Genomic DNA, 23040 nt, shown 5'->3' with positions numbered 1-23040 from the left:
TTCGTTGCGTCCTCCTCGCAGCGCTGCACGAGCTCTCTGAACAGTGCCTGTTGGTTGTTGCCGGGTAGAAAACGTCAAACAAAAGGCCTTTGTGGTGTCGGCCACTTGTTACTGAACCAGCCTCACTGTAAACGGTAGTTAGATGACTCTGTGGTTTGAAGAAGTCGCCCTAAAAAAGCATTAAAGGGCTGTATTATGAGAACATAATTGACTTGTTTCTGTACATACAGGATGTGATGGTTTCAGGCCGAGTGGAGTTTTGTGTTCAGGCCAAAAAGAGTTTAGAAAGCCAGATATCTCACCAGATAATGTTGTGTTTATACTCATTGCTGTCAACACAATTCAGATCAGAGTTTGTCCGCTTAAGATTTTTCGTTGTGACAATGTTCCTTGATTTCTTAAAGGATTTAATTAGCTATTGTCGCCGAAAAACTTCATTTCTGTCTGCTTAGGTCACCATTACATTTTGTTTATACGGATACCTTGGCTTTATCATTAAAATATACTTTGTACATCAGTAACTTGACAAAAATGATTAACGAGAATTACAAATCAAGTGTTAACCTCTTAAATGCAGCAACACATGGGACAAAAAAACAAAAAAAAGGAATGTAAATCCCATAATGTGTAAGATATAGACATAGAATTGAGTTCAATAAATCTGCCCACCGATATCTAATCCAGCTATTTGAGTCGATATCGGTGCAACGCTATATATTTTTTATCCTTAAGCAGTTACTCATTTCATTTTCCAGAAAACAGACTAACGATTTTGAGTCTTTTTTTTTTTTTGTCAACAATGCAAAACATTCTCTGGTCCCACTTCTTATGTCAAGACAACCGAGAAATTGCGTTTTTCACTATTTTGTGATTAAAAAATATAAAAAACGGCGGTCAGTACATCTGTTTGCAGCTTTACAAGATGAACTGTGTTGACACTGCAATGTTCAAACTACAAATTCCCTTTATATCCATTTTAAACATGAAATATCTCCTTTTTATATTTGAAGCATTTCTTTAATCTGACCTAGTTGTTGGGTTTGTAATCCACAAACGTATGTGATTTATCTGTAAATCTTAAGCTCGTACTTCTAAAGGTAGAATGAGACACTCTCTAGCAACACAAAGAGGAGCTCGACTAATCACAAACATCAGAGATTTCCTAAATCGGCAGCCATCGCGGATGGAAACGCCAGCGTTTGCTGCTGATTCTGCTGCTGCTGTTGTGTGGGACAGTTGCTGCAGTCAGTGGTACAATCTGTTCATCCCACTTAACCTCATTTCTCTCTGTGTGCGTGCACTCTCTCGCTCTCACGCTCTCTTCCTCTCCCGCCCTCTCTCTTCCTCTCTCTTCCTCTCTCTTCCTCCATGTTACTCAACCACCGTATTACGGGATGCTCTCACTCTCTCACCCTTTTCATCCCCCTCGCCGCCAGTGAAGGAGTGTGGAAAGGCCGGGCTCATCGGGCCGCATCATGCGGCGCGCGGACGCGGCAGCGGTGTCGAGCGACGCCGCTCTCCTTCACACACAAAAAAGAGTGCAAACACGCTCATGCGGCAGCGCTCTGCAGAACACTGAACCCACACGGGGGCCTCAGACAAAATGTGGATAATCTCCCATCCGACAGGCTCCGTCAGCCAGAGACAAAGGGACAGCGCGTATGCGTGCACAAACACACATATGCATGCATACACACACATATGCATGCGCATACCCGTGCGCCCATGCGTATGCTAACGCACGTGATACAAAGAGCAAATTGAAACTGTATGTTGGCGTCGGAAGCTTCAGAGAGCTTTTGTGTCTCAGATTAAATTTAGCTGTAGAGCTGAAAGTGGTCTTTAGCTGTGTGTCTTTGTAAATCTCTGTGGATTGGCATGCCGTGGGATTATTTTAGATTAAGATTATCTTCTATTCGTTTGTTTGGGGGGGTGAGGGGGGAGCCCTGTCTGAAGACTCCTCGTTTGTTTTGACTCCCCAGACTGAGCACACACTCCACAAAGCTCCTCCTCTGGAGGCCATTCTCTCTCTTTTTTATGATGCTAATGTGAAATATTACTCATCATCCTGTTGGAACTTTATTTAGATCAAGGCGCGCTGGATGGTATTCTCTTGTTCTGCCAGTGTGTTTACCAGTCTGGTCCCCACTCCCACAGTGTCAAGGCAGCCTTGGCTCGTGCATCAAAGCCTTCATGAAGCATTCAGACGTGATTATCATAAAGCGTTCATACTCCTGAGTGTCTGCGGCAAAGCTGATGTCTTTACTGTGTAACAGCTCGGCCGCATTATACCTCATTAAACACCCCCCAACCCAAAAAAAAATCCTTTTCACCACACCCTGACTTTCAACTCTGATCTGAACTCTGCACCTCTCTTTGCTTTGCAGTACCTGATCAAAGTAAATGAGATCAAGACCAAGAAAGGCGTGGACCTCCTCCAGAACCTGATTAAGTATTACCACGCACAGTGCAAGTAAGTATCCCCCTTTAATCCCCCCTGAACCCCGACGTGTGACGCTCCCCTGTTGTGTGCATCACACCCAATTATAAAATGTATTCCCAAACACTGCAAAGAAAGTGGTTGCATCGCCCTCCAATTTTTGTTTTTCATCCCCAGTATGATTCACAGATCTTGAGGGTGCACAGTCGTGTAAATATAGCCCTCATAAATATGCACAGGTCATCATACAGATGTGTTCTGACAGCTGAGGGGTTTGCCGGGTAAATAAGTGGGCGCTCTCTCCGTGCCAGAACCGCAGCTCACGACTTTCTGCGACAGAATGACAAACTCTCTCTCGCTGTTGCTAGGTCCTGTCATAACACCGGGGCAAAACAATGTACTTCCCCCTTTTAATCTGTTCAACCCATGGGCGTTGATGGATCGAAAAATCCGCAGTGGAGATGGTTCAGAAGCATGAATGCAATCTGAGGGACGGGCGGGACTGCTCGCAGCAAGAAAGAAGAAAATATTCTAATTTGTACCATCTGAACCACCACTTCATTCAGCAAATTAAGCACAGGAATTACCGGGATATTTGGGTATTTGTCGGCCAGGCCCGGGGGAACATGGACTCTTGCGAGAGCGACAATGGGTCTCTTCAAAATGTCGTACTATTCATAGGAAGTATGAGTGTGTAGTGCGTCCCGACTGCACAGTACGTGGATTAACGTAGTGTGTAGAGACGAGCGAATTAGCAAGAATCTTTCAGTATTAGACGCGAGTTTACTGGACACATTTAAATGCCCCAAAATGCATTGCGGCTCCTCAGACTGGGAGGTAGGCAGTAAAAATCGCCAACCGTTGGATAAAATAATTACAAACGATGGCGAGTGACGTTGCAGTAGATTTAAGAGGTACTTTAACTGCTATAATGTCCTGTTTAATTTGCCTAAAAATATTACTGGAAAAATATTTACATTTCATTCAATATAATCTTTTAACCGGTGACGTCGTGATGTGTCGCAGAGAGGAAGTATTGCTCGAGTTTACTTCATTGTGAAGTCTTCAGTTGTCAGTATGCTGAACGTTAGGATGTCATTTCAAGATCCCGACAGCTTTTTCACAAATCATCACAGTAAAAAGTGATAGAAATGATCTCAAATCACCGTTTATTGACAGTTAATAAAGTGCGTTGCTTTTCCTGTTATTTTGTTTGACTGCTTTACTTACTTACACACACACTACCTATCCAGCAACTTAAATCGCTCCTCACTAGCATAATGAAATTGGCGTATGCGCATCAATGCAGCAGGTCCAGCAGCAGCGGGCTGTTGCTGTGCATTTTGCTTCAGCGCCTGCAGGGACATCTAGAGAACTACTTCCTGTGCTTATTGGAGAAGTTGTCTGCAAAGATGTCAGAGTCTCCCATTCCTCCTCCCGGTGAACGCTCATCGTGTAGCTGGAGGCCACATTTCCCTCATCTAAACATCGCAGGTGGTGGGTTCAATGTTATCTCGACCAATGTATACATTCATAACTATAATAGTGCAGCAGAGGGTCAACATGGCTGAACATCGTTTACCTGCAGCATCAACAAACTGTACGTTCTGCGAGGCCGTCGCTACTCGTGGAGAGCCGGACAGAGAGACGCGAGATCCTCAATGCACATATTAAAAGAAAACAAGCAGACGAGAGATGTGGGCTCCTCAATGCATATATTATATACACATATATATATATAGATATGTATCTATATATATATAAAAGTAAACAAGCAGAGGAGAGAGACGTGACAGAAGGTAATGATCAGAGGAAAGGAGCGGTGGACGCGAGGCGGAGAGAAAGAGGTCATTAGCGGTGATTTGCGGCTGCAGCGCTGCGTCGAGGTGTGTGTGACGCCGACAGACCGGTGATGGATTTCAGGACGTGCTAAGCACCGCTGCAAATCTGCAGCGGACACGGCCAGCTGCGATTCCTGTGCCAACGGCGCCAGAAGGAGCCGAGCTATACATTAAACATAAACTGCACCAATTTTCCTCTCGGCCTGACCTTCACAGTGGCCAAAAGCAGCACGCCAGACATTTGCCAAGTCGTAATCCCCACCTAAATATGGACCACTTGTCTCTCATATGTATTCCAATGCATCATAATGTCAAATGAGATTCACAGGTGTTGTACCTTTTCTGTGTCTCCAGTTTCTTCCAAGATGGCTTGAAGACCGCCGATAAGCTGAAGCAGTACATCGAGAAGCTCGCAGCCGATCTCTACAATGTAAATACGCACCTCTTGTTTTTACACAGCTGATATGTGTTTATGTACACACACTCTGTGTGTGTTTAACCTTTTTTATTCTCTCTGAACATGACATTCTCGTCATTCTCTTCAAGGTCGAGAAAGACGATGCACATTTAATACAGTTTATGCTCCCAATAAAAGTACGAGCCCTAAAATATATTACTGGATTAAAGTGTCATGTTGTCATAATACATTTTTTTGGGGAAATATAAAGTTATGCTCAGAATAGCGACTTCAGCACATTCAAACTTTTGAAAAAAGATGAGCCGTCACTGACTGCTCACCAACATTTCTTATTTACAGCACTGCGCCGCTTTCCCCTGAAGCAGCAGTTTTATCAGCATTGAATATTCCTGCAGCTATTATAAGAGGGAAAGTAGCACATCTGCAGCAACTGTCATGATTCAGACTCTCCTGGAAACTATAAAAACCTCACATATCCAAAGATGGTGACGCCTGAAAGTCAGACAGAAGATCCTCACACACTCACACAACCCGACACTTTGGGAGCTGAACAGTTTGAGGATCTTCTGTGTGACCGTCGCTCTGTGATCCAGCACTTTAAAACAGGTTTTTTTTGGGGGGGGGGATGTTTGTTAACGCCTGGAGGAATAAGGCACAGTGAGTGAAAGACTTTTTATATTCAGAATACAAAGTATATTTGCAAGGTAAAGTCGGCAAATGTATTTTGTAACGTAGAAGTTTTATCCGCCGAGAGGCATTTTTATGAGCGCAACAAACACGAGCGCAGCTGGTGAAGTATTTGTTCTCCTCAGATCAAACAAACTCAGGACGAGGAGAAGAAGCAGCTGACTGCCCTGCGGGATCTGATCAAGTCCTCCCTCCAGCTGGACCAGAAGGAGGTAGGCCGGTCACATTCAGAGACACCCGCACACATTTCAAACGCGTAGCAGGTGTAACTCTGAACAAGGCCCAGCCCAAAACCCAGACGTACATACAGGAGGCCTGGTTCCCTCCAGCCGCCACACAGATATGTCGCTAGGAAATCCATGATTTTGAGCTGGTCTCCTGCAGCGCAGAGCGAGTGCCCAGTGCTGTACCATGCTGGTAGCCAGTGTGTGGTAGGCTTTGCTGGTGACCAGTGTTGTGCCTCACTGGCTGCTCAGTGGAGAGCCACTCACTGCCCGACTTAACACCTTAAAACACTTCTAAACGTGGTCCGCTGTGTCTGTACGGGTGTTTTTTTTTTTTCTTTCTTCTTCACACATTCACTTTCCTGCATGACACAATCTTTTACAGTCTTTCACATTTTCGTTTACACTTCCTGTAGCTCCTCTTGTTAATAGCACCTACGGTAAGCACGATGTTTAGAGAGTAGACCAACGTGATGGTTGTTGTTTGGGGTCGGCGGGACACTTTCTTCACACACCCTCCAACCCGCACCTGATCTTTCACACCTCTCGCCTCTATCTCCCCTCTTCTGCCTTCTGCTTATCTGGATTCAAGTCTAGAAGAGTAAGTGCTGGTGCATGTTGCGCATGCTGGCATCGGTCTGTTTCTGCTTGACAGTCGAGTGGTTTGGCCCTTCAGAGGCTTCAGAGCATGCTTTTCTTTTTTTATAGATTACATTGTCCTGGTAGCGCTGTGCTTTTGAGAAGAGAGACCCTGTACTTTGATGTTGAGGATGAGTTTGTGTTGTGTGTGTGTGTGTGTTTGTGTCTGCGTCGCATGTTTCGGCAGCCTCTCAGTGCACACACACCCCGTGTGGTAAACGTTGGTATTGTGTGGATTCGCACAGGACTCGCAGAGTAAGCAGGGGGGCTACAGCATGCACCAGCTGCAGGGGAACAAGGAGTTTGGCTGTGAGAAGAAAGGCTACCTGCTGAAGAAGAGTGACGGGTAAGCTGGGGGGGAAAAAAAAAAAAAAGCCCTGCTGTCGAGCGCCATTCAAACACAAGAGAAAGACATGACAAGTCCTTTTCCTAATGTCCCTCCCTCCCTTCACAGGCTGAGGAAGGTGTGGCAGAGGAGGCAGTGCTCAGTGAAGGGGGGCATGCTCACCATCTCTCATGCCACAGTGAGTTCATCACACACACACACACACACACACACACACACTGACTGTGCGGATCAAAGGGAGAACATCATGCGGGGAGGTTGCGTTGGGCTTTCTCAATCTGGAGGCTGGCAGAGTGGAATTGACATAGATGGGTTGTCATGGCAACCCTGCCCAACCTCCTACACCCCCGCCTCCACCCCCCCCCCCGCCTCCCACCTCCTCCCCCCTCTCCTCCGCCTGCTGCGCCTCGGTGACTCATCTCAGAGCGAGTGTGAGTGCTGTCGACGCCGGCACGTCTGCAGGGTCGTCTCCTCGCCGCTGCAGCTGCAGGAGATGCTGCTCGCCGCTTTCCTCCCAGTGCGGACGAGAGGAGTCTTTAAAAAAAAAAAATGTATTTGAGTTTAGCGCCGAGCAGTTGCAGAGATAAAAAAAAAAGGGTCACCTTGATTGATAACCAGCAATGGCACTATGAATGTAATTAAAGCTAAGATTACTGGATTTATATCCTTGTGGATCAAAAAACAAGTTTGTTGAAGCCGCTCGATAGTCGGCCAACAATGAACAGTTGTGGTTTAAATCTATTTGACCTCATCGGATTAGTTTCCACTCGACGCTGAACTTTCCCGTTATGATGAGTTTTTATAGGTCATCGTGAAGAAGGTCTTTGTCAGATTAAATTGTTCCCAGTTTAATGAATAAAGTTCATAAGTTCGCTGCATTTTTCATAGTTTTTCCTGTAAGGCAAACTCTGAAAATGTCTATAATCTACAGTAAAATGTATCTATGGAAACACAGTTTGTTGTTCTGACCTTCCAGCCATCGATGGAAAATCTATTATGTTTCAAATGGAAAGCCCGTTTTACACCTTTTGGGACGAACTCCAAGATATTTAGCCACATCCGTCTTTATCAAATCAGTCTTTTGTAGCGTCTGCTCCCGGTTTGATCCCAGACGGCGGCTCAAAGCGAACACTTTCTCTCTGTTAACATTTACATTGTAGCGGCTTTCAGTTGAGAAACGTCAATGAGCTGCTGGAGACGGTGAACCCAGGCTGTGACACGGCGGGGGAAGATGAGCTCGGTGCATATTCACGATGTTTTCATCGCGTCCCGATGTGAAACTCCACTCGGCCGCTGCGTCAAACTCGAGGGGGGGGGGGGTGTTTGTCTCCGATGTGATATAAAAAGGTTTCCCCTTTGTTCTGCCGAGCGAACAGAGGAACTTACTAATATTGACCCTTTGGGTCTGCTCTTCCTAGTCATACGAGCGCTTGCGATCGTTTCTCGGTTCTTGTTTCCTGCAGCTCTGGTGCCAGCTGAACTCTCGGTGACTCTAGTTGAGATGGCGCGATGCCAGCGGGCCAGCCGAGCTCCACGGCTCATTCACAGCCGGTTAGCATTTCATTAGCACGTGTCCTGGCCCCTCCTCCTCTTCATCCTCCTCATCTGCCGCCGCCCCGGCACTGGGAGGAGACAATGCTCAGCGTACCGGTGTGCCAACTGGGCCCATTACTACAGTGCTCAGTACTACAGGTCCGCTTTCTGAATGGAGACGAGAGAGTTCATCCCGTTTCTGTGTGATTCAACTTCTGTGGCTTCAATTATGTAGATAATACGATCCATGAGGTATCTGTTTGGATCGCAGCAAAAGTGCTGAATAATAGATACGCAAAAAGACACAAAAATCTCCAGTTTTGTGAATTTCTTCACTCGTGTTCTCATGTTAATCCTTTATGACGTTGACGGTTCAAACTTCTTAAATATATATATATATATAAATATTTCTGCTTTTCTCTGTTTTATATTTTTATACGTTTCATATTTTGGAGTTTGGACCATGTAACTGAAAAACAAAAACAAATATTTGGTGCTTCCAGCTTCTTAAAAGTGATGATTCTTTCTGTCTTATCGGTGGGTTTTGCACGATTAGTTGGAAAAATCAAAGATTTTCTGATATTTAATACCTCAAAACCACAATAACTAATTCATATTCTAAAAACATAAACCCAGAGGGTGTTTCTTTGTGATCTGTGTGACCCCTCGATGTGTTTTTCTCTCCGCAGTCCAACAGGCAGCCGGTGAAACTCAACCTGCTCACCTGCCAGGTCAAGCCCAGCTCCGAGGACAGGAAGTGCTTTGATCTCATTTCCCGTGAGTTTCACTGGACGCCAAAAATAGTTCAGTCATCTGCACGTTAGTGGGAGACAGTCGAGGAATTCCTGCTTTTTCTAAACATCAAGGAAAACGCGTCCGTGGAAGCGTAGCAGACTATTATTAGACGGCATGTCCAACAGGTGCCACGCAGACGAGTGATGTATTTGAATAATTTACTGCTGTCTGTTGCTTCTGCTGTTGCGAAAGGCGAGATTAGAAATTTGCCTTACCGAACGTCATTGTTTCTGCACTCAACAGATAACCGGACATATCATTTCCAAGCTGAAGATGAACAGGAGTTTGTCATGTGAGTATTTCAGAGGGAAACTGGTAAAAAAAACACACAAAAAAGAGCATTTTTGCATGATTCCTTCGGGTTTATGAGTTTACCTGTTAGTGTGTGTGTGTGTGTGTGTGTGTGTGTGTGTGTGTGTGTGTGTGTGCGTGCGTGCGTGCGTGCGTGTGTGTGTGTGTGGTTCCTGTCTGCTCTCATACTTAAAGAAAGGAAGTTACAGAGCGACTGAGAGTGAGTGGCAGTGGGGTTTGTGGTTTTCCAGTAATTCAACTTGTTTTAACCTCATGCTGTTGTCTCCTCACTGTCACACACACACACACACACACACACACACACACACACACACACACACACACACACACGCATTTCAGTAGGCAGACGCACATATTACTAGAATTGTAATAATGCAACAAATACTTCAGTTTTGTGTCGACTTTTCATCCTTATTGAACAAACAATCTCACTTGGTTTTACATCAAAGTAAACTATTATTATTATTTTGTAAGTATCATCATGTTAAGTGAAACGGTAACAAGTCATACATATTTGTGATGACCACACCTGGCTTGTTATTATGTTAGTAGATCAAAATGCATTTCGTAAAGTAGCTAAACCACAGGGCTAACTTCTGAGTTGTCTTTAGATTGGACTAAAAGACAAGCCGCTGATATAATTTTTGTAAATGTTTGTCTGGAAAGACGTCAGCGACTCGCGTTGTTTCCTCCAATTATGTTGCCTGAAGACTACACAACTGAAAATGACATACATTTTGGGTTGAAGCATTGCCACGACTGTCAGTTCAGTGGCATTGTGGGTCATGGAGGCACCAGGTTTTGACAAGGAAGCAGTGGAAATAAAACACTATCATATTTCTGGCTTATCTCCCCATTGTTGAAAGAATAAATCATGTGTAAGCGACTTCCAGGAAGTATTTTTCATGATGAGCTACTTCATACTGCTGCATCTATTGTCCCTGAAAACTGCACTTTGAGTTGTGACACTTTTCTGTTCTGGGTCTTGCGTGTCCTCTCTCTCTGCCGTGGTTGAAAACACGGCGTGTCTCCGTGTCCTCGCCGTCCGTTGGGATCCAGCCCGCCGCTCCTCGCTTCGGTCACGCACTTCCAGCTGCAGCAGCTTCATGGGATTTTCCATGAAATATTTAGTATTCCATAGGGCTCCTGCTTTGTGCGATCACTCTCCCCCCTCAATTAGGCTGCGAGCGTATTATGCATAATATAAGTAAACACGCAAGCGCTTTGGCTCAGCATCTGTACACCTACGCATCTGTGGATGGAAAATCTTGTTGTTTTCACACATACAGAAAAAAGAGACACATTGGTTCAGTGTGCGCAGTCCCCGTCTGGCCTTTGCAGACGTGGTCGAGTGACAATGACAGAGGAAGTGCTGACGTCAGCCCCATGGAGCCCAGTGTGTGTGTAGGTGTGTGTGTGTGCGCGTGCATGTGTGTGTGCGTGTGGGCCAGTTCATTTGTTAGACCGCAGCAGCAGATTGTGGGTTGTAGAGAGCTGCAGGAAGCCATGTTTGAAAGGGAGCTTCATCGCTTCCTATCTGTGTGATTCTTAATGAGCTGTGTGTGTGTGTGTGTGTGTGTGTGTGTGTGTGTGTGTGTGTGTGTGTGTGTGTGTGTGTGTGTGTGTGTGTGTGTGTGTGCGTGTGTGTGCGTGCTTATGTGTGTGTGTGTGTATAACCTACTAAAAAGTGTATTTGTTTAGCACATTTCAACAACAAGGTGATTAAAGTTGCTTCACATAAAAGCATTAAAAGCATTAAACCATGATGCAGACGAAAACAGGATAACTATGAAACTAAATGTTCAGATTGTTAATTTTAAAAAGAACCATAAGTAAGAAGAGGTGAAGTATGTTTTTCAAGCCTTTTTCTTCCCTATAATTTATATTTTTAGCTATTTATTTAAATTTCTAGAGTAAATAACAGCTTCTCAATTGTGAGGATTTTAGTTTGTTCTCTGTTTTATATTCTTTGGGTATATATATATTTGGGTTTCATATTTACGGTTTTGCTTTGCCATTTTTGCCATTTCACAGATTTAGATTAGATCATCTGACTTGAGAAAATAACCATCATATTTGGGCAGCTGTAGATCTTTCGTGTTAGCTTAGCTTAGCTTTTTACCTAAACGAATATCTAAACGAATGCATTACAGATTACGTCTAACGCCAGTTGATGATGTGATTGTGCAGATGGATCTCGGTGCTGACCAACAGCAAGGAGGAGGCCTTGAACATGGCGTTTCGTGGCGAGCAGAGCGGCGGCGGCGAGGACGGTTTAGAGGACCTGACCAAAGCCATCATAGAAGACGTGCTGCGCATGCCGGGCAACGAGGTCTGCTGCGACTGCGGAGCCTCAGGTGTGTGTGTGTGTGTGTGTGTGTGTGTGTGTGTGTACTGCTGCTGTTTGTGTGTCCGGAGAGGCTCCACGTATATACATCCTCTTCCTGTTTTGTGCTTAGTCAAGCCTCTCCTTGGTAAAGGAGAAGGCAGAAACCGTTACTTCAGCATTTTCTGTTTTATTTCACGGTGGGCAAATGTTTTATTTAAAGCCGCACACCGATCCCGATCTCTTTGCAATGTCACTGCTGCCTCGAACGAGTTGCCCTTCAGTTTGATGTGAACTGAACAAGCTACAAATCCTCCTGCAGCCTTAAACAAGTTTGTGTGTTTGTGTGTGTCTGTGAATGTGCGCGCACAAGCGTCGTTAGCATTCAGGACACAACCCGATCCTGATCCTCCCCCACATTAAGAAGCAGGGACTCAGCATTCATGAGTGGCGTGGACATTCAGGCCCTCTGACACTTAGCACACACACACGTATACATGCATATACACACTCACACACACACATAGACACACACTATCCTCTGTCAGCAAACGCAGCAGCTCACCGAACCTCTAACGGGAGGATTTTATGCTCTGAGGGCCAAAAAACAACAACATTTGTCCGCTTTGCGGAACAACATCATTACGTCACGTCCTTACATAAGTCACACACACACACACACACACGCGCCGTCGACCCCTGCAGTCTGCAGAGCGGCGAGGTCATCCGTCATGACTACGTGCTCTCGTCGCTTCGTCCATTCGCGTACCCGGCCTCAGCGTAACGCATGTTCCAGACGTGGAGTTTAAGCCCCGTTTCCTGTTCGATTCCCGTTCTTCTTGATGAAATGCCGTTACTTAGCGGTTGAAAGGTCACTGTAATGACTTTCAAAGGTCACGTCTTTGTTCCCTCTGGTCCCACTAGAAAGAGGACTCCATCTCACTTGATACTCTCCCAGGCCCCCCCCCCCTCCTCCATACGACGCAGCTTTGCAGCTTTATCATTAAGCAGCTCTAGAGGTCACCGTGCAGCGGCTCATTGTGCCGAACGTTGCACTCTGCGATCTCTCGCCAGCCTGCGTCTCTTCATTGTGTTGTGAAAGTGTGTGTGTGTGTGTGTGCCTGCCTCTCGCCTGTGTTTCAGTGCATGACTCATTCGGGGTTTTTTTTTTTTTTTCGAGCTGCCTCCGCCCCGGTGTTCATTTGTCAGATCCAGACAGGACAACATCCCCCGGCCTCACAGCTTCAGCGAGCTCACAACCAACAAAGCTTTTTAAAGCTCTTTTAAATCTCCCAGATTGCATCAGAACGTGACGGCCCGGTCAATGACGGCGGTTTAGAGGGCGCTACATCACAGCGGGCCCGCGCCGTTCTGCTCGGCAGCGGGTTGCGCAATGGGCTGCACGCAGCCTCCTGCAGTATGATGTCACAGAAACGACAGTCTAGTAGTCTGAAAGGTCTGCGGTTGATGTATAAATGATTCAAGATGTGTTCATTAATTCAAAGTTATTTTAAAAGGAAGGTTTATTTGCACAAATACACCCGTCTCTTCAGATAAAAGTGTGTTTTTATCAGGTTAAATAATGTTGTCTTACTTTGGTTACATGTGAGTGCAACCAGAAATGTACCGAGTGTTTGTTTTGTGTATTTTCTTCCCACAGAAAACAATCTAAATTTAGAAAGTGTTGCGTCCCGGTAAGACGGTCACAGCACAGGTATGAAGGAGTTTCACGGCACTAAATGTACAGAAAACTTTCAACGATGCCGTCGGTGGTTTTTTAACTAAGATTAATAGCTTCTGTCGGAGGCTCAACATTTTTTCCCCCCCAGTTTTACAGTCATACAGGAATAAATCAATCGTAGGGACGCTGAGAAACCAATTCCTCCGCTGACAGCAGCCTGAGAGGAGCAGGACACAGCGCAGACGCACACAACACAGCAACGGGAAGGATGGCTTTTACTGCTGAAACAGAATCGGGCGTTTAGTTGATAGATGGCGGTGGAGATGTGTCTGATATCGCAGGCTGGACTTGAGTTGAATTTTACTGACATTTATTTGCATGGTTTCTGGCACTTCTCTCTGCAATGTGGAGCTTTCAGTGTTCCCTGACGCTAGTTAAATCAAAATCTGTTATTTGATATTCCCGTTAGGCTTAAATCTGAGGCATACCTCCAACTTATACAAGTTGTACTGTTCATGCACCATCTGTCCATCCACTTCTGATCACGCTGTCCACATATACTTCATATTATACAGAACATCAGCTCACATTGTCTTCACATTGTCTGTGTCTATAGATCCCAAGTGGCTGTCCACCAACCTGGGGATCCTGACCTGCATCGAGTGCTCCGGCATCCACCGGGAGATGGGAGTCCACATCTCCCGCATCCAGTCCATGGAGCTCGACAAGCTAGGAACTTCAGAACTCTTGGTGAGTCAGAGAAAAAAAGGTCCACCGAGTGGATAAATAGCTTTTTGAGCCAGCGGTCCACGCCCTTTACTATTTCTATCTCGAGTGAAATATTAGAAATAATGAAAGAGTAGGGGAAAAGCCGGAAGGAGCGGATTTTAAACCCTAAAGCTGCAGAGATGCAGACTCCAAGAACCCATCGTCTGTCTCTGCGAGCATCCAAATGCTGTAAATGTGATCTGATGCAGACTTTGTCTTTGTTCTCCACCAGCTGGCCAAGAATGTAGGCAACAGTAGTTTCAATGAGATCATGGAGGGAAACCTCACCACCCCTTCACCAAAGCCCACTCCATCCAGTGACATGTGAGTACTCTCTGGACAAAAGCTGCCCCGCCCCCCAAAAAAAACTAGACGGCTGAATTCCTTTTTTCTCCGCCACAGGACTGTGAGGAAGGAGTTCATCAACGTTAAGTATGTGGACCACAAGTACGCTAGGAAGACGTGCACGTCCGCGTCGGCTAAAATGATCGACCTGTTCGAGGCGGTTCAGTCCAGGGATCTGCTGTCCCTCATCCAGGTCTACGCAGAGGGGGTTGAACTGATGGAGCCGCTCCCAGAGGTCGGACCGGTAAGCCCTCGATCAAATATCCCCTAAATATAAGAAGAAAAAACACATTTACTCACTCACCTCGAGTTATATCTGGTCATGCAGATGATTTTGGTTTAATTATTTCATTTATCAACCAGATTTTTTTGCTCAAGAAGTTACTAGCAGTAACTGTTTTGGTCATTTCGGTGCAGAAGAAACAAGTTGTGAACACGATATTGACATATTATCTCACATAGAAAACACTCACTTATTCACACATCCGGCTGTTACATCAACAATCACATTTTTTTTAGAGTTGTGTGTCTGGTCCCCTGAAGATTGTGAGTCCGGTATTCACTCTTAGTTCCTCTGTTTTGGTCGCGATGAACTTCTTCGGGAAATACCCTCTTCAGTTGCTAAAAGCTCCACTATGTTCACCAGCGAGTCACTAACTATGTCTCTCTGCTGTTTGGTGCTAAGCAGGAAGTGTACAGTAGGTCTTTAGTGTTTGTTTTTTTTATCCAACAGCTGCCTGCTGCGGCTGAAGGGACCAAAACCGCAAAGTTGCAGAATAGACTAAATAATGAAAACGGTTGAGGGTGAAGTCTGTGGCTCATTGTAACGAGTCAGCAAACATGATCCCAGCTTCTAAAATATGGACGTTCTCTATTTGTCTTTGCTGTCTATGAATATCTTCAGGTTTTAGACTGTTTGGGTAGTTATTTTTCATCATTTTAGCTTATTTCTTACACAATTTGATGGCTCCTTTGACTAAGATGCATATAATGTAGTTTAGTACGTTGCCTGAAACATTTGCCACATGTCGACCTCCTCATACATGGTCACATGTATATTTTGAGCTCATACGAGACTACAAACCCCCAGAAATGTGTCTCTCAGAGCTCTACTCATGTTGCTGCGGTGGTTTCATCCTCGCGTGAGGTTCACTGCCAGCAGGACAAACAACGCTGACGCATTTCTACCAGTCGGGGAATCGTTTGGTTGGTAGAAATGGGCGTAACAGTTGGAGGATTTACAGTCATCCAGATAAAATCGCCAGCAGGTGGTGATATCCAGCAACCTCCATCTCCTTTTTTGAGCTCACGCTCGCTCAGATTACATCTGCGGCGACATAATTCATGTCTCTGTTTTTCCCCGTGATTCAGCCTCTTTTGTTTCCTCGCCTTTTGCACGGCCGCTTCGGGGCACAGATGAAAGTTAAATAACGAGCGGTGGAACGGTGGGGATGCTGCGCCGCGAACAACACGGGTGATCGGACTTAATCTGACATAAATGGGTCAAGTTTTTATAACACAGACACGGACATGGTTGTGGTAATGAAAAATTAAGTGTACGTTGCTGCAGCGGAATAAAAGAGGATATTGTTTGTTGACAGAGGGAGCTGCTGCTGCGAAGTCTGACTCACCGAAATCTGATCTGCTGTTGTCGGTACATCTGAATGGCTGCTGACAACACAGCGTCACCCTCCCTCCCCCCTCTACATACAGCCCCTACTCTCCCCTATAGAGGCCACCAAATATACAGCACATACATGCCTTACTCCTCCGTGTTTAATCCTCCATCTCCTCTCTTTGACCCTGCGTCTAAATCACATTTAGTTAAGTTTGGATTCACATTGACGGCTGAAAGTATTGCAGGATAACTCGCCAAAAAGAAATGTGCAACCAGCTCTCCGCTTCATGTTCAGCTGAAATAATGTTTTAGGAGCCATTTTGTTTACTGCAGCTTGTTTAAATGCTGAAAGAGTCACAGAGAGGGAGAGAATACAGAATGGATGCTGCCCAAGATTGTCTCACCGTGTCTGCGCTGTGTTTGACGGCCCCCTGCAGGAATCCGGAGAGACGGCACTGCACTACTCTGTACGGACTGCTGACCAGACCTCTCTGCATTTAGTGGACTTCCTGGTGCAGAACAGGTACATTTTTAAGACTCTTTTGTCACTGAGAGTATTTTTTTTTAATGCAATTTTGTACAAGTTAAATAGCCTCCAACACATCAGCGGTTTAGAAACCAAGTGACGTAGTCAACAACCGTTTTGTGCCAACACGTAGCATCGAACGTGATCCGTCTGTCTGCTGTGAGTCTCTCTTGTTCTCTGCCTCAGTCTGTAAAATAAACGCAGTGGAAGTGCAGAGGAAAGCTTAGCGCTGCGCGGCTCGGCTCAGATTCCCACAAGGCAAACAGAAATGGGTCAAGCACTTGTTCCCTGCCTTAATTTATTCCTCTCTTTTCAATTGTTTACCCACCACTGCTCCAACCGCGCACACACGAGAAGAAGAGGAAACCCTCTTATTAATTAATAGCTTCGATCCTACGACGTCACCCTCGGCCCCTCGTTATTTAAGATAATTCTGTCGCCCTTTTTCGGAGAGCTACAACAGATCTGAACGGGATTATTCACCTGCTGTAACGGCGGAGCGTGAAGCTGGTTTATGCACGGCTTTTACAATTACAGCGTGACTGTCTCGTGTTGTTTCGTGAATGATTTAATTTGCTCGCATTTCTTTTCCTTAATTAGCATCCCCATTAGCGCTAACATTGTCTATTCGTCCTGGAGTCCTCACACTTACATACACATTATATATCCACATCAACACCAGAAGAGGACAGAAGAGAATCAAAATAGTTTACAAGCAATAAACCAAACACTGAATGTTTAATCTATCGCAATCCCGCAAGAATTCGTAGCAAACCTACGAGCAAAAATAAATGAAAAAGATCCTTAAAAAACATAAATTGTTGTTTGAATGACCTTACATTGTATATTTAACCATCCTGTGCTTTCACACATTGAATGCCAACAATATGGGGGGGACATTTTCTCATTATTACTCACTTTTTTTTACACACACACACATTTTAATCATGGTTCAGACTATAAAGGAAAACATAAAATCCTGTTTCCTCTCATGCTAAATCCCCAAATCCTGGGTAATAACACCCTGACCTGAAGCTGCAAGACTGTGGAAATCACCCTCAGGCTTGCAACCTGTGTCCTGACTGTGCGTGTGCGTGTCTGTGTCTGTGTGTGTGTGTGTGTGTGTGTGTGTGTGTGTTCTCCCAGCGGTAACCTGGATAAGCAGACGGAGTGGGGGAACACGGCCCTTCATTACTGCAGCATGTACGAGAAGCCCGAGTGCCTGAAGTTGCTCCTGAGGGGAAAGCCGGCCACCGATATCAGTGAGTCACGTCCTCGCCTTAATGACGTCCGCACGCACGTACCCAGACTCCTAACTGTTGAGCGTCTTCCCCCGTCTCCTCTCCCCTCCAGCCAATCAGAACGGAGAGACGGCGCTGGATGTTGCCAGGCGACTGAGGAACACTCAGTGTGAGGAGGCGGTAAGTACAGCGCCGCCCGGCCGCCGGGTCTTTTGGACACCACGGTGGATTTGAATGCACTCCAGAGAGAAAAAAATAGGGAGAAATAAAACAAAAAGGTTTGCAGAGGAAAGATGGTTGCGGTTGATTGAACGCGTTATTTGGCAGATTACTCAGAACACTAGATGGCAGTCAAAGGTTTGGCTGCAGCCTCAAGCGACGGTGGCAGCAGAGTGGAAGTAATTGTTGATGTATGGGCGTTATTAACGCTAGTGTGACCCTGCAGATAAAAATAGCTGTTTTTTTATGCAGTGTACAACCTCTAATAAATGTAACACATGAGGGATACTGTCTTGTTGTATCTCTGTGTACTAGTTAATTAATTATACACAGAAAAGACCCGTTTACACTATGTTCTCTGTCTGTTTATAGATTTTTATATTGGCAGATAATTTAATGTCACGCCTTTTTATCTTGTTGCTGGTTGATTTGACTGAAAATGGTTTTTGGATAGTGTCTATATTCATGTGTGTAACGCGCGCGCGTGTGTGTGTGTGTGTCAGCTGGTGCAGGCTGCAGAGGGGAAGTTCAACCCCCACATCCATGTGGAGTACGAGTGGAGCCTCCGACTGGAGGAGATGGACGAGAGCGACGACGACCTCGACGATAAGGTTCGGACGGAGCGTCTCGTTCAGTTGGATGAAGCTTGAATTCAGTCGGGTTCTCATCACGCCGCCACACCGCGCCGTTGAATCTAATAATAAAAACTGCTTTAGAGTCAGGCTGAGGCCGTGTTGCTCTCGAGCTCGGTGGTTTGACTCTATAACACTTTTGAAATGGCTGCTATTAATGTACCTACAGCTACAGAAAAACAGCCATTTTGAGTATCCTCCTCATTGTCATGTTGCTGTAGTTGATGGGTTGACGCCTGTAGGTTGACTGTAATGTTCTTTCTTTTTCTTATTCCTTATTCCTCAGTTTTTAAGCATCTTTTTTGTTTGTTTAAATGATCAAATGTATTATAGCAACTTGCCAAAGTAAGATGGCATATTAAGATGCTTCCAGTAAAGCTGAAATTATTCATCTATTTTCACATTTTTGCTCAAACTGAACACAATTTAACTAACAAAAAACATTGATATTGACTATCAGCCAAATTGTTATATACAAGTAGTGACAGAAATTCTTGGTTGAAGCCGATATATCAATGTTTTCTTCTTAAAGTAGCATCAATACACCATCCTGCACCCCGGCCTTGAAAATAGAGCCTAAAGTAGTGAATGAGGTGGCTGACTGAAGAGGAAACACTTGCCAGTACACAGATCTGATGATTTGCTCGTTAAAACTGTTCCCTGAAAGCATCTGCATCTCAGGTGACGCCGTCGTCTCTGCAGAATTTAAAGCGCTGCGACTCGTTCCTGTCCGATGCCGGCTCTGTCTCAGCTGTCCCGTGTCCCTCTGCAGCCCAGTCCCATCAAGAAGGACCGCTCCCCGAGGCCTCAGAGCTTCTGCCACTCCTCCAGCCTCTCTCCCCACGACAAGCTCTCCCTGCCGGGCTTCATCAGCCAGAGGGACAAGCAGCAGCGTCTGTCCTACAGCGCCTTCACCAACCAGATGTACAGCGCCTCCACCGACCTCACCTCCTCCCCCGTGGCCGACGGGCCGCCGCTGCCACCGAGGAACCAGGGCAAAGGTCAGACCGGCCCGCTCCGAGTGCTTTTGGGACCGCGTACCGACGACATTTGCAGTTTTTTCCAGTTTATTTAGGGTTGTGTAGTTCCGTATTTGTTAAACGTTCTTTGTGAATTTGTTTAAATTTCGTCGGAATCCATCATGGCCGACATTGATCCTGTTTTAACCCTGGTTTAAGCTAGTTTAACTAATCCAGGGTTAAAATTTAGATGTGCAACATATCTCTGATTCTGCCTTAGTCTGTCGAGGGAAGCTTGGTGTTTGAAAGTGTACTTTATTGTGTCGAGTTAATGTTTGATTACATCCAGGACCGGATTAGCTGCAGATGAACGCTTCGTAATCACTTTTTTTCTCCTTCTTTGCACTGTCAGTCAGTTCACACACACATACACACACACACACACACACACACACACACACACACACTCGCACGCCATCCCTGCAGTGGAATGCAATTTGTCAACACGCGAATCAGAGGGCGGGATGCAGGCGTCGTTAAGATTGCTTACACCGTAAACACGGCTGCAGGGGAGGGGAAGGGTGTCGATGGTTCGTCGGGGGCCCGTGAGAGCAGTAAGCGAGATGCAGACTTCATCATTATCCTCGACATGCTCTACCCAGGGTGCACCGTGGGCGCGGCGCTGTCTCCGCAGTATTTTGAAATTAAAGATAACACGTCTTCTGCGGAGGGGGTTCCACGCACCAACACACGGCTTCAGCACACGAGGTCCAGGACGTCAAAAAAGCCGACACTGCAAAAAACATCCATCTCCACAAGTCATTTTTATTCCATTATTGAGCTTTTTGGAGCTTGTTTTTCTTCAAACAAGAGTTGTCAAATGTCACTTGTTTTCCCAGTTGTTTCAATTGAACCCGTGAGTTACCGTCGCTGCGCCTGTCGAGCTTTCTGTCCCCGCACACGGAGCAGTTAACGATGACAACGACGCGGCAGAATAACCGCCGGCCTCTGCTTTCACACAGACGGGAACAAAAGTTGGCTCCTCGCTACGAGCTGGCAGGCGTTGGTTTCGTTGGCTGGAATGACGACTGTCGCTGGCAGATTTTTATCTCGCTGATTAACACGGACTCTCTCTCTCTCTCTCTCTCTCTCTGCAGCTGTTCGTGTTTATAGCTGAGTCGCTTTAAAAAACGACGACCCTAGAACATGGTCTTGATAACGCGCGGGCTAGCTTCATATGAAGGTAGATTTGTGTCTTTTTTTACCCGAGCAAATGTCTTGTTTGGAAGTAAATTATCTCCAAATCTTTGCTCTCAATTTCAAAAATTGCTCCAAAAAAAAAAAAACGCTTTCCCAAAAAAAGTTGCTTTAAAAAAAAAACATTTCTTTTTCGCCCCAAATTTTTTTGGAGTGTTTTTTTTTTTTTTTTTTAGCCAATTTTTTTTGGAGCAAAAATTAGTTTTCAGAGCATTTTTTTTTCTTTTTTTTTTTTTTAGCCAATTTTTTTTTTGGAAAGCTTTTATTTTTTTCAAGGTTTTTTTTTTTTAAGAGCATTTTTTTTTAAATTTTTTTTTTTTTTTAGCTAATTTTAGTTTTGAGAGCGTTGTTTTTTTTTTGTTTTTTTAGACAATTTTTTTAATTGAGAGCAAAGATTTGGAGATAATTTAATTCCAAACAAGAAATTTGCTCGGGTAAAAAAGACACAAATCTACCTTCATAGCTTCATATATGACAAAATGCTAAAAGACTGAAGTGCAGGAAAAATGAGTCTGCATCCTGATCATTTGAAAAACCGCGTAGAAAACGTGGAAATAAAGGAACCATTTTTGTTTCCGTGACTTGAGAGAGGTCGGTTAAAGATATAAAAAAGACCATTAAAGATGTTATAAGAGTTTAAACCTTACATTATTTAAAAGAAATAGGACTGGAAACACATTTTATGTAGTTAAAAATAAGATGAAAAGCCTGAATAAGAAGCTAAATGACAGACTTACATCTAGCATAAGCGCTCTCTCTCTCAGCGGGTGCTGAACTTTGCGCCATTTTTCCTCCTTTTTTTTCCTTCTTGTTTTTTGTTCTCCACTGATACGATTTCATCTTGTTATTTTACAGTGTGTGGGAGCAGCTCTTTTTAAGACTGCCATACTGTAGATTCTCTCCCACACTCCTCATCTCGCTCTCTTTTCTTTCTCTTTTTTGTTTCTCTATTCTTTCAGCTCCACACTTGGCATTCCTCGGCTCTCATTCGCACTACGCCACACTGGCTGGCACTCGACCATACATCAGTGAATATCCTGGTTTTACGTTTCTCCCCTTTACTCGGCTGTGTGCCCCCATACACTATACACCTATCCCTTCAGTTGTGTCCTCCTTTTACAGCTCAGATCCGCAGGGTGATGGTGGTTTATTTAAAACAATGGGGACCATGTAGGCCAGCTGATTCTCCAGCTGATTATTTCTCGCCTACATGGATTTTTTTGTCTCTCTGGAATCACATCCCACCATCCTCGAGCTGTAAACCCTTCAACCACAGCTGATTCCTCTCTGGCTGAGCTCTCTATTCGCTGTTTTCACCCTACATTTCTCTATATTAGGGAACGTTTGGTGCTTTTGGGGTCCCATTAGACACAAACAAAGCCTATTCATGAACAAATTCACAGAGCAGAGACACCGGAAGAAAAAAAAGCCCGCATCCCAAATCACAGTGTCCCTTTTCAGTATTCAAACCTTTCCGTTGTGTATTTGTTCTGCCGGTATGTTGTTCTACTTGCTCCTCCTCTCCTGTCCACGCTTCATTATCCTCTCTCTGGGTTTTTTTTTTGGGGCGGGTGGGGGCTAACAGAATGACGTTTTGGGGGGCCGCATCACCTCATGTGTTTTATGTATCGCTCCTCCAGCTCCTCCCCCATCTGGCCCTCCCTCTACACTCACACCGGGAGGCAGCTCCACCCTGTCCAAGAAGAGACCTCCGCCCCCACCTCCTGGACACAAACGCACCCTGTCTGACCCACCCAGCCCGCTCTCTCACAGTCCACACAGTAAAGGGGGCTTGACTGGGGGTGAGACTCAAGCACACGGCAGAATGTAGAGCTGCTTTCACTCGGCTCCGATACTATCAGCGTGCAAAATTGCATTTTTAAAAAGTTTTTTAAAAAAATAATTAAACAACGGGTGCAGAAAAAGCTTAAAAGAGAAACTTCAGTTGAGACAATTCATCAAATTTCGAATGATTAACATTGAATTTTCAAATGTTTTAGAGATTTCTTGAGGTTTTTCCATTTAGTCGTGCAGACCAGCGGAGGCCTTTTTGTTTCTCTTTGTGCAGTTTAAAGCTAGTCTGACTCATCAGGTATCATTTATTTAAACTATGGACTATTTTGGTATTTTCTTAATCATTTGGTCGAAAGAAGGCCACATTTATTTTTCCATGTATATTTGAGTTGTTTGATTATTCAGTTTACGATCACATGACAAAAGAAAAACAGCAAAT

The 23040-nt window shown here is 45.0% G+C and overlaps 1 protein-coding gene across 5 annotated transcripts in view; it reads left to right on the top strand.

Moving 5' to 3' along the window:
* asap1b (ArfGAP with SH3 domain, ankyrin repeat and PH domain 1b) overlaps positions 1 to 23040 on the top strand; it is a 52789-nt gene that overhangs the window by 25634 nt on the left and 4115 nt on the right. Inside the window, exons 7-25 of one of the 5 annotated variants that reach the window (XM_068581630.1) lie at positions 2388 to 2473; positions 4636 to 4711; positions 5512 to 5598; positions 6203 to 6211; positions 6495 to 6595; positions 6704 to 6773; positions 8818 to 8905; positions 9167 to 9215; positions 11426 to 11592; positions 13859 to 13992; positions 14243 to 14334; positions 14413 to 14599; positions 16411 to 16496; positions 17646 to 17761; positions 17853 to 17920; positions 18463 to 18570; positions 19364 to 19592; positions 21767 to 21835; positions 22448 to 22609. In XM_068581630.1, the coding sequence (XP_068437731.1) occupies positions 2388 to 2473; positions 4636 to 4711; positions 5512 to 5598; positions 6203 to 6211; positions 6495 to 6595; positions 6704 to 6773; positions 8818 to 8905; positions 9167 to 9215; positions 11426 to 11592; positions 13859 to 13992; positions 14243 to 14334; positions 14413 to 14599; positions 16411 to 16496; positions 17646 to 17761; positions 17853 to 17920; positions 18463 to 18570; positions 19364 to 19592; positions 21767 to 21835; positions 22448 to 22609 (1984 nt within the window). Of the gene's footprint in view, positions 1 to 2387; positions 2474 to 4635; positions 4712 to 5511; positions 5599 to 6202; positions 6212 to 6494; positions 6596 to 6703; positions 6774 to 8817; positions 8906 to 9166; positions 9216 to 11425; positions 11593 to 13858; positions 13993 to 14242; positions 14335 to 14412; positions 14600 to 16410; positions 16497 to 17645; positions 17762 to 17852; positions 17921 to 18462; positions 18571 to 19363; positions 19593 to 21766; positions 22610 to 23040 lie in introns of those variants that run through there. The other 4 variants (XM_068581625.1, XM_068581626.1, XM_068581629.1 and 1 more) reach the window with 4 other exon arrangements.

Source organism: Clinocottus analis, unplaced genomic scaffold (genome assembly GCF_023055335.1).
Source record: "Clinocottus analis isolate CAN_PGR_092001 unplaced genomic scaffold, fCliAna1.0.p SCAF_18, whole genome shotgun sequence".
In the NCBI taxonomy this organism is placed as follows: Eukaryota; Metazoa; Chordata; class Actinopteri; order Perciformes; family Cottidae; genus Clinocottus; species Clinocottus analis.
Note: the sequence above shows the minus strand (reverse complement) of the source record. Positions and strands in the feature narration are given on the sequence as shown.